The 12337-nt window shown below is 41.8% G+C and overlaps 1 protein-coding gene across 1 annotated transcript in view; it reads right to left on the reverse strand.

Moving 5' to 3' along the window:
• Positions 1-12337, reverse strand: part of RIPOR3 (RIPOR family member 3) — a 130956-nt gene that overhangs the window by 22825 nt on the left and 95794 nt on the right. Inside the window, exons 10-11 of the mRNA XM_075276822.1 lie at positions 11212-11337; positions 8867-9012 (exon numbers count right to left, since the gene is read on the reverse strand). Of these exons, the coding sequence (XP_075132923.1) occupies positions 8867-9012; positions 11212-11337 (272 nt within the window). The remainder of the gene's footprint in view (positions 1-8866; positions 9013-11211; positions 11338-12337) is intronic.

Below are 12337 nucleotides of genomic sequence, written 5' to 3' on the forward strand. Positions count from 1 at the left end.
TCCACTCAGACCTTTCCTTCACCCTTCATATGCAATCAATCGCATACTCATGTCATCTTCACCTCAAAAACATATCCAGAATCTGGCCTTTCCCTACATGGAAACATGTCCAGGGGCCACTTCTTAGGGCCTTTTTCAACTCTGTGGTTGCTTCAGCCATATTTTTCGGTGTGGCCTGCGGGGGGAGCAGTATATCAACCAGGGACAGAAATACACTTGACAGGGTGATCAGAAGGGCCAGCTCTATCCTGGGGAGTCCCCTGGACCAAGTACAGAAGGATACTGTCCGTGGTGAGCTCCATGCGGGAGAACAAATCCCACCCCATGTATGAGACCTTGATGGCACTTGGCAGCACTATAAGTGACCGTCCCCTTCACCCCAAGTGTGAGAAGGAGCGCTATCACAAGTCCTTCCTTCCAACCACGGTCAGGCTACATAATCTAATAATCTTGGTCTGATACCAAGCGAAGATCACTCCGCACAGAAAACTAAATGATTCTGAAGATTTCCTTCTTTCTTTCTTCTCTTCCTTAGCTGCTAATATATTATTGTGTATTATCCTGTATCTGTATTACTATGCTGCTGTAACATGCTGAATTTTCCCCACTGTGGGACTATTAAAGGGTTATCTTATCTGAAAGATCCTTATTGCCACCCTGATTCACTCTCGACTTGAGTTCTGTAACTCCTTACTAATCGGTCTTCCGCTTAGTAAACTTTCCCTTCTACAATCTATTCTGAATGCGGCAACCTGGCTCATCTATCATGCCTTTGGTCTGTGTCAGTCACTACATTGATTGTCTATAGAATACAATATAAACTTATCACCTTCAACCAAAAAGCTCTCCATAATGCTGCACCTCCCTACATTTCTTCTTTCATCTATGTCTATCACTCAACCCTTGCCCTCCATTCAGTCAGTGACCTAAGACTAATATCCTCTATTATCAGAACCTCCCGGGTTGCACCACTTTTATTGAATGTTCTACTGAACAATCAGACTAACTCACAACCTCTACTGCTTCAAACACATCCTAAAGATGGCCTATCACAAGCAGGCCTATCATAATTCCTAATCTAAACCCTTCCGCAGTTAGAACCCCTGAAACTAACCCTCCACTGTTCATACACCCAAATTACCCCACAAGACATGATGCTTTATCAGACGGCAACCTTATATGTCCAGCCACCATCTGCACATAAAAGTACACTGACTGGTGATGACTCATACAACTTTATTTATATGTGTAATTAAAATAACCTTTATCACAAAAACCCCTGCTACCTCTTGTGTCACCCCCATCTACATCATAGATGGTAAACTCTTGCAAACAGGGCCCTCAATCACATTGTGTGAATTGATTTATTACATAGTAATGTCCCATTTTGTCTGAATTTGAACCCTATGATTTGTAAAGTATTGCGGAATATGCTGCTGCTGTGTAAAAAAAATGTATTATTATTTTCTCTCTATATTATAAAAATGAGTTTCTGTCTGTCTGTTTGTTCTTTATGCGCGACCAAACGACTGGACCGATCTTCACCAAATTTGGCACACAGATACTTCAGGTGTCCGGGAAGGTTTACGATGAAGCCTCAACTCCCTCGAGCGTACTGTTCCGGACATACAGCATTCCCAAAACAATGACCCTCATTAGCCAATACAAACTTGCAAGTCTTTCACTCATATTTTAAATGCCATACACAAAATAACTTCACATGCACAATCCAACACTGATATCCAAAGTGAGATACACGCATCATAGGATTAGATACGTTGCTCAGCACACAGTTCCACACGCTGGAGGACTAGATACGCTTGTCTGCACACAGTTCCACATGCTGGATTGTTAGGTACGCGCCTCTGCACACAGTACCACGCGCCGGAGGATTAGATACATGCGTCTACACACAGTTCTACACATCAAAGGATTACATATGCGTGCCAGCACACAGTACTACACGCCGGAGGACAAGATTTGCGTGTCAGCACACAGTACTACACTCCGGAGGATCAGATACATGTGTCAGCACAGTACCACATGCCGGAGGATTAGAGACGTGCATCTGCACACAGTACCACATGCTGGAGGATTAAGTATGTGCATCAGCACACAGTACCACATGCCGAATTATTAGATACGTGTGTCTGCACACAGTTCCACATGCTGGAGGATTAGATACGCACGTCTGCAAACAATACCACACGCTGGAGGATTAGATATGCATGTCAGCACACAGTACCACACGCCAGAGGATTAGATACGCACTGCACACAGTACCGCACACCAGAGTTTTACTCCAGGTTTCCATTGTAACCCAGCCATTTTTCGTCACTGCTGTATGTCAACTTTAAAGTCGCAGGGCATTGTGGGTGACACTGTTACACAAGGTCACATTCACACAGCTTTACTTCAGGTAACCATAACAACCAATCGCAGGTTTTTCACGGATATCCAAACTGAGATACACAGCACCACATGACACTTATGGACACACACACACAATCGAAATACAAAATATACCAGTGCAAAACTGGGCAATTATAAAGGGGCCACTAAACAAACAAGAAATGAAATATACCCCTGCAAAGCCACGTCCTCCTGCTAGTCTCTTATATACATAAAAATGAGTTTCTGTTTGTCTGTCTGTTCTTTATGTTCAACCAAACAACTGGACCGATCTTCACCAAATTTGGCACACAGATACATCAGAAGTCTGGGAAGGTTTTAGACTCTTTAGGCCTCAACTCTCTCAAACGTACTGTTCCAGAGATACAGTATTCCCAAAACAATGACCGATATTAGCCAATACACACCTGCAAGTCTTTCACTGATAATCCAACTGCCATACACAGTCACTCCCCATGCACAATCCAACACTAATATCTAAACTGAGATACACGCATCAGAGGATTAAATACATGGCTCAGCACACAGTACCACACGCCGGACGATTAGATACATGCCTCAGTACACAATACCACACTCCCATGGATTAGATACACTCTCAGCACACAGTACCACATGTGGGAGGATTAGATACAAGCCTCATCATACAGTACCACATGCCGAAGGATTAGATATGCACTTCAGCACACAGTACCACATGCTGAAGGATTAGATACGAGACTCTGCGCACATTACCACACACCGGAGAATTAGATACGTAGCTCTGCACACAGTTCCACATGCCAGAGGACTAGATATGTGGTTCTGCACACAGTACCATACGCAGGAGGATTAGATACGCGTGTCAGCACACAGTACTACACTCCGGAGGATCAGATACATGCGTCAGCACAGTACCACATGCCGGAGGATTAGAGACGTGCGTCTGCACACAGTACCACATGCTGGAGGATTAGGTATGTGCATCAGCACACAGTACCACATGCCGAATTATTAGATACGTGTGTCTGCACACAGTTCCACATCCAGGATTAGATACGCACGTCTGCAAACAATACCACACGCCGGAGAATTAGATGCACACCTCAGCACACAGTACCACATGCTGAAGGATTAGATACGAGGCTCTGCACACATTACCACACGCCGGAGAATTAGATACGTAGCTCTGCACACAGTTCCACATGCCAGAGGACTAGATATGTGGTTCTGCACACAGTACCATACGCAGGAGGATTAGATACGCGGCTCAGCACACAGTATCACACATCAATGCTTTATTCCAGGTTTCCATAACAACCGATCGCAGGTTTTTAGCTGATTTCCAAACTGAGATGCACATGATTGCATAATGCTTATGGACACACACACAAACGACATACAAAATACACCAGTGCAAAACTGGGCAATTCTTATGGGGCCAGTACACAAACAAAAATTTAAATACTGTATATTGCCTCTGCATAGCAGCACAGAATTGTGTGACTTTAGAGTATGCTTCTTGTTACCAGGCAGTAGTTGCCTTACATTCTGTTAGATTAAAGGGATTGGCCACTTTCAGACCAATATTGACAAACAAGTGTACAATAAAAAGATATACAATTTTCCAATATACTTTCTGTATCAATTCCTCACAGTTTTCTAGATCTCTGCCTTCTGTCATTCATTCTGTTACTTCTAGAGAATAAACATCACATGACCATGGTCAGAGTTTTATCCACTAGAAGTAACAGAATGAATGACAGCAAGAAGAGATCTAGAAAACCGTGAGGAATTGATACAGAAAGTATATTGGGAAAATTGTATAACAATTTATTATACAAACCATAACATTTGTCTCTCAATATTGGTCTGAAAGTGGCCAACCCCTTTAAGTTTCATACTTCACCACTACGTATAGCCTGAGGTAAACACTACAACTGCCACTATGCAAAATACCAGAGCACATCTTACACATATGCATTTGGCAGTACAAAGAGATTACTTATGCAAATGCACAGTAACAAACTCATCAGCTATGAACTTCACCAGACCCATGGCTGTATATTAGAATATTTTCTCCTCAGGATCAGTGGTTAGCAGATTTGGCAAGGCTTGACTTTTGGATACAACCTCTTTATAAAACACCTCAGCTTGGACTACTGGAGAAGACTTGGCAGCGGAACAATGCAGTGGAGGTGCTGAGTAGCAAGTAAAATCGTAGAAGTCTGAGGGGCTTAACCCCTGAGGGGAGAGATGATGAGGTAATGTTGTCCTGTCTTAGGACAGGCCCCAACTGAAGAAACCACACAGTCTCCCTAGGAGGAAGGGGTGCAGATTCTATAACCTTCAGAGGCATCAGTAGATGCCATTGGCTGGTAGGATCATGTGACAGACTTATGACAAGTATCATTATAAGCAATGAATAAGCATATATTTATGTAGGCAGATCAATGTGTCATTTTGGTCATTAGGTGGCAGCAACACAGTAAACCTAATGTGGTATAATGTGGCATAATGTAATACCAGTATGAAGCCATGGCACACTATTATTTAGGGTGACAGCACTAATTAATATCCCTATGCAGAGCATTGACCAGTGGCACATGAAGGCCCAATAAATACAGAAATAATGGACATTCCCTGTCGTCATACCAGCAGCACAAGGCTTCCCCATATTGTGCTGCTGTTATGACTAAAGGGGCGTTCACACTACTGTCGGTGTTCGACAGGTAGTGTCCGCTCCTAGTGTCCGCTCAAAATCTGGCACGGACATTAGGAGCAGACACTAGCTGTGTCCGTGACACCTGTCATTCATTTAAATGGGCATCGGGTGCGTTCTTTTGCACTTTGTGCCTGTCCTTCCCTGTCCGCAAGTGAAGATGTCCGACTTCTCAAGCGGACAGGAAAACCCTACATGTAGGATTCTTCTGTCCGCTTGAGAAGTCGGACATCTTTACATGCGGACAGGGAAGGAAGGGCACGGAGTGCAAAAGAAAAAGAGTGCATCAAGTTCGCCCTAAATTTGCCCTCAAAGTTTAAAGGGGCTCTATCATTGTGAAGTGTCATTTTTAGCTAAGTACATATTTACATAGCCTTTTGTATGTAAATCACCTCAGTAGTTTTTGAATGAGCCGTTTTTATTCACATGCTAATTAGCCTTCTCCTTGCATTCCGGAAGTGTAATCCGTTCGGGGAGTCCGCATGGGGACCCCCTCGAATGGACTATCAAACGCATTTGCAAGCAGTGTGCAGTGAAAGCACACGGACCCCATAGACTATAATGGGGTCCATATGCTCTCCTCGTGCTGCCCGCATTATAGTCTATGGGGTCTGTGTGCTTTCATAGCGGCAGGTACTTACTACAACTTAGGCCTCGTTCACATCAGTGTCGGTAATCTGTTTGGGGGAGTCCGCATGGGGAGCCCCCAAAACGAACTACCTAACGCATTTGCAAGCGGTGTGCAGTGAGAGCACACGGATCCCCATAGACTATAATGGAATCCATGTGCTTGCTGTGAGATCTCCGCATGAGTCATACGGTCAGAAAAGTAGATTGTGAAGTACTTTCCTGTCCGCATGTTCCGTGTGGAGATCTTTCAGCAAGCACATGGACCCCATTATAGTCTATGGGGATCCGTGTGCTCTCACTGCACACCGCTTGCAAATGCATTAGGTAGTTCATTTTGGGGGCTCCCCATGCGGACTCCCCCAAACAGATTACCGACACTGATGTGAACGAGGCCTAAGTTGTAGTAAGTACCTGCTGCTATGTAAGTGATAATGTCTGTTGTTGTTGTTTGGATTTTATAAGTTATTATAATGCAAAAATTCAACAAAAACTACCTGCTAAAACCGTTGAGCGAATAAACTTCTGTGTTATGGTTCCATGAATGATGACTGGCAGTCTTTATAGCTCCAACAGTGGTTGTTGTCACTAACCACTTTTCCAATACGGGAATCTGACTAGTTTTATTTATTTATTTTTTTTAACGTTTTAACGTACATGTTGCAGGTATAACCTATTAAATATTACACTTGTAACAGAAACACTAAATTCCAAAGTCAAATTTCAAATGGTGTTTCTTGAATAGATGGAAAACAGAAAATCACTTCCAAATAAGAGGATATTGGTGGTAAAGCTGAAATATATCAATTATATAACTTGAAAAAGGAATTTGTTTTTTTTTTAATAGCAGAAGATGACTTGAACCAACAATTCTCATTACTTTTGTCTGTATTAGAATATATTAGTTTATGTGTAGATGGGGATGCTTAGGGACAGAAGCGCTAGTCCTAAGTTTGGATAGATAGCGAATCCAGAGAAGAAAGATGATAACTGGAATTCCCAGGACCATAGGTCAATTCCACCACATTTGCAGGAGTATGTTGTCATCTCATGATCTCCAGCACAGTGAGGGTAGGTTTAGAAAGTATCTCGAGAGTTTGGCAGGTGAGAGATACCACCTTTTGAATATTTTTCAGGCGTTTATGTGATTTATACATCTAGAAGTTGTCATATGGCCTGATTTTCACAGTTTTTCTAAAATCTGCAAAGTTAAGTCAGTTTCCCAATATGATTTAGTAGTGTGAGTCTGGTGTGATCAGAAGTTTGCAACAGGAGGATAAACAATTGCTTGAGTGGGAGGTTGAGATAATCAGTGTTATTGTTAGGGGGCAGTGCACTTAATACAAGTTATTTATGGAAGTCATAGAAGGGTACATTTAAGCAAAGGAACCAAGTTTTACTCCAATGTATCCTCTGCTTGTATAATGATTAATGACTAGACCCGGGGTGGACAATCTTCAGCACTCCAGCTGTTGTAAAACTACAACTACCAGCATGCATACTTGTTCTGTTGTTCTTGGACCTCCCATGGAAGTGAGTGGAGCATGTTGGGAGTTGTAGTTTCACAGCAGCTGGAGTGCCGAAGGTTGCTGACCCCTTGACTAGATTAATATTATGTTTAAGGCTCCTAGGATATAAGTCTGGGTCACAGGGGCAGGCATTTTGCTGGATTTCTAATTAGTAACTAGTTGTAGGCGGCACTCAGATGAGCACACTATAGGATTTTGTAGGCTACCACCCCATGAAATATCAGAGGAATAAACTTCAGCACTCACTTCAGTGGAGTGAACGTTGTTAACCTTTATTGGCCTTCACCAGACTCTCATGTGGTCTTAGGTAAAAGGAGATAGTCCTTGGATGAGTTCCAAATAGTGTAGTCTAGCAATGGAAAGGAAATCCCTCAAGCTGCAGTAGTAAAGGTGCAGTAAGGTGTAGCAGAATCCACAGCTAGGTAGAATACTTAAGAAGAAGTCATGGGTTCCTCTGTGTGCGGCTACACCATAAGGGTGCTTTCATACGGAGTCAAAGTGACCACTGTACAACAGAATCCCATAGACTTCAATGTGTGCTGGTCTCACGCGCACTACACATTGAAATAAATGGGTTTAAAAGCCTCCCATTGATTTCAATGTGTAGCGTGCGTAAAACCGGCACACATTGAAGTCTATGGGATTCTGTTTTACAGCAGTCACTTTGACAAGTGTTTACGTGTCTGAATGAGCGGAGCGTAAACTCCGTGTGAAAGCCGCCTTAGGAGCATGTCATTTAGTGGCGGATTCAGTTAATACAAGCTGTGCCCTATCTACTACGCCACACACCCATGGCTTCTAAAGTATTCTACCTAGTGGTGGATTCTGCTACACCTTACTGCACCTTTACTACTGACACTTGAGAGATTTCCATTCCCATGACTGGTCTACACTATTTGGAACTCCTCCAAGGACTATCTCCTTGGGGGAGAGTCTGACAAAGGCCAATACAGGCAGAAAATGTTCACTCTGTTAACACGTTATTACAGATAATTAAAATCCATTAAATTTCAATTGGAGTGCTGAAGTTTATTCACCTGACAGGTGGATTTCTGACATGGAAGTTCAGCAGCATGTTTTGCTGAAAGTTGTAGTCACAAACACTGCCATGAATAAGGTGGTTTCCACTATGGCCCCCTGCAGAAATCACCGTGGTTCTGTTGCTTTCAACCTTTACGGCTAACGTGCAAGATTTTCTTCAAGCTCAAATCATGTACAGAACAGTCAGAAAAAATTCTGCAAAAAATCAGCCCAATTGAAAGATGCATAGCAAGGATCCTTTTACTGTATCTGGATTTCTTCTAGTCAGAAGATTATATAAATATACTTTTCACTATTGCTTCACTGTAGTGAAAACTCATTATTATTGACCCCAGCTCTGACTCCAAGTGTAAAATCCATTTTCCATCTCATCAGAATCTCAGCACATTTTACATGGCAGCTTCTTCAGTTATTTGCTGTATATAAGTATGTGCTTTTTATGAGGCATCCTTGAGATTCTCTTCTCAGGACTGAGGAAATAATAATACTACATACAGCCATTTTTGCAGATGGGTATACTACTGATACAGGGCTATGCACAATGAAATTTACTTACTTCCATGTAACCTCCAGCTGCAACTTAATAGTCCCCAGCTCTGTGATGTCTACGATAATGATCCTTGGCCGAGTGGTAAAAAAGTCACTGCTATCGCAAGTCACAACCCCAACCAAGATGGTGGTCAAGCCCCGCAGTTCTACGACCTGTAAAACAGGAAATCTGATTTGAAGTTTTAAGCTAGCATGTGTAGAGTTGCTGCCTGATTGATGGTTTCCTTTTTACATAGTATGGACTATAATGGTCAAGTCATTTGGATGGAGATAGTGGCGATATTTCTTCAGGACAATTTTCAAACAATCTGATTTATTTGTTGACGCATGAAGAAAAATCTAAATAAAGTCCCTCATCAATTCCAGGAATTGCAATAAAGTCTGTGATGGTTACACATTTGTCCATGCTTTATATGTAGATTTATTCTATATGCTGCTGGTTAGACTTGCCTGCCACTGTGCGCCATGCTATACCATCTATACACACTGAATGCATACATATAATGGAAGGTATGCATATCTTTTTACCCTACAGACCTATAACACTGGAGGTGTCTTGGAGGGCAGCCAGATGTCATAAATACTCTTTAAGTGCTCCATATGTTTCTGGACATCTGGGACTTGTTAGTGTAACTATTCCACAGCTATTGTGTGACTATAGTATAAATGAGACTACAGATATAAAGACAATTATAAGAGATCTGACAATTAACTGCAATGATGAAAGTAAATTTAGCATCAACTGACAGCAATTAATTGGAACAATTATAAAAACGGAAAAGATGGGCAGGGCTGAAGACATGTTCCAGCTGCTGTATGCAGCTGGAGCCCTATCCACCAGTGATGACCAATGATAGTTCATTCCAATGATTTACCTTCAAAATCTTGCTGTTTTTGGCCATTAGAAAGTGCGCACATTATGATGGTATACTATTTTTCCCAGCAGACCTAACCTCCTGATTACTTATGAGGATGTCCTCTTCATTCTTTAAGGATTAGAATGCTGACCAGGTAAACTTCCTTCTGCCAATCCTTGTTTGCATGTGTGTATAAAAGTCTGCTTCTCTACTCAGACCCTATCTCTTTCATGATCTATTCTTGGGATGCAAGCATATCGGTCTACTGTCTGTATTTTGTGGATGTATTTGTCTTTCTAACCTTTAACCTTTATCCTGTCTGTGTGTTTCATCCATCCTCCGTGTTGCTACTATGTGGACGCTTGTCCTTCTATCTTCTGTGTTTGGCCCTTGGGATTCTATTATCTATAGCCTTAGGTCTTCCATTCATGTTACTACCTCTGCTACCTGTGACCTTAAGGCTTCTGTTACCAATTGTTGGCCTGCGGACTTCCATTGCTTATGTATGTTTGCTAACTGTAGTCTCTAGGCCTTTTTATGTGTATACCTATATGTATATCTTGTGGCCTACTGGCTTTTGATATGTTTAAACCTATGCTACCTATGACATATATATGTTGTGAGAAGGTGACTTTAGCTGTGAGATGGTTTCTTCTGTTAACCTCTTCTTGTCCTAATAGAGAGGAGCCTTCAAGCACAGGTGGGAGCCGGGCCTCATTAAAGGCCAATAAAAAGTTGGCAAATTCTCACTCCTGAGCAGTTTCTGGGGGAGAGAGGAGGAGCCAGGTTCTGTCCTAACACTCTGATAACTGGTGAGAGACCAGTGTGAACTGTTGCCTTTGTTTTGTTTTTTCTTTAATGTAGATTGTGAGCCGCACATAGAGCTCACAATGTACATTTTTCCCTATCAGTATGTCTTTTTTGGAATATGGGATGGAAATCCATGCAAACAAGGGGAGAACATACAAACTCCTTGCAGATGTTTTTTTTGCCCTTGGCGGGATTTGAACACCAGGACCCAGCGCTGCAAGACTGCAGTGCTAACCACTGAGCCACCATGTGGCCCCTTGTTGCCTTTGTTTTCATCCTGTGTGTTGATAAAAATTTGGCTGAAGCAAGCCACACATATAATTAGGGTCTCTTTGTTTAGTTAGTAGCTCAGATGAGCAGGATTTCTGTTATCATCATCTGACTGTTAATTTTTACTTTGTCTTGCCATTTTTGGAAAAATAAATGTACAGGGTAATACATGTTTGTACCTGACTTTTTTGTGCCTGTCTCTGACTGTCTGGGTCCACTGCTGCTGCCACTGAGCCTGTCCACAATATATATACTGTATATATATATATATATATATATGTAGCTAATAAATACTCTATGGAATTTTCATGGGGCCACTGGCACTATCATATGTCCATAAATTCAAGGGTGATTGGGAAAATAAATGAATGCATAGTAGGTAGTTCAACAAGGGGTATGACCAAATATCCTGTACCTTAATTTCAAAATTCTCGCAGAGATTTGGTATAAATATTCTGTCCTCTTCATCCCATATTTGGCTGTCATCTGTTTCGATCTTGCCTTTTAACCTCCACCTCTGGCGACCCAAGCGTATCATCACCTACCAAAACAGTATGTAATGAGGTTAACCATGGAATACAAAAAAATATGTGGTTGAAGATTTTGGATTTGTTCCTTCACGTGTGGACAGAGTCTGGCACAGATAGGGGAACGTTTATTGTCCTATCTACTTGAGTTTTCTGGCCAAGATGGGTGATGATGTGATACTTCTGGTGTGGGTCCCTTTCTTGCACCATAGATGCACTACAGCTCCTATTCTACACCTTGTCACTAGGAGATACTTTGCTTGAAAGGGTTAAAAAGCAATTGTTCAAAGACTTAAGGCTCTTTTACCACTTTGTTAATATTCTCGAACTGTGTATTTTCACCAGAAGAAGCTCTCTCAGCAACTTCACTGTCCATGTTGTCATCAGATGGCTCAGACTTCTGTTTTTCATTATACCAAAATCATTTGTATGAGAAACCGCCACTTCTTCAACAAGACAGTAAGCCATATTAAAACTGACTACTATGTCTGCACAAGTAACATGCCCATAAGCTTCAGAATAATCTCTATTCCAATGTGACACACTTGCGCCATTAGTAGCACCAGTTAGCACACCATCAGTTTCTCTATCTCAAAGCTGTCTTGATACACTAAAGACAAGTCTTTGTTCTTCAGAACTTGTGCTGTTCACTGCAACCTCCTTTTCTTAGCTTCCAACATTTTTTCAATTTCAGAGTTTGGCTCCATACATCCAGAGACTTTATTGGCACCTGCCCCAAACTGATAAACTGAAGTACCAGAAATGGCAATATTACTGTGGCTATCTGTCAAGCTTCCACTGATGATATAATTATTATTATTATTATTATTATTATTTATTTATATAGCACCATTAATTCCATGGTGCTTTACATTTGGGGGTTACATTCAGTACACTAAATATACAGACAAATATGATACTAACAATGACCGACTGGCACAGTGGGATAGAGGGCCCTGCCCACAAGGGCTTGCAATCTATGAGGGAAGAGAGATAGAGACAGAAGACAATAAT

The sequence above is a fragment of the Leptodactylus fuscus genome, chromosome 6, assembly GCF_031893055.1.
Source record: "Leptodactylus fuscus isolate aLepFus1 chromosome 6, aLepFus1.hap2, whole genome shotgun sequence".
Lineage (NCBI taxonomy): Eukaryota > Metazoa > Chordata > Amphibia > Anura > Leptodactylidae > Leptodactylus > Leptodactylus fuscus.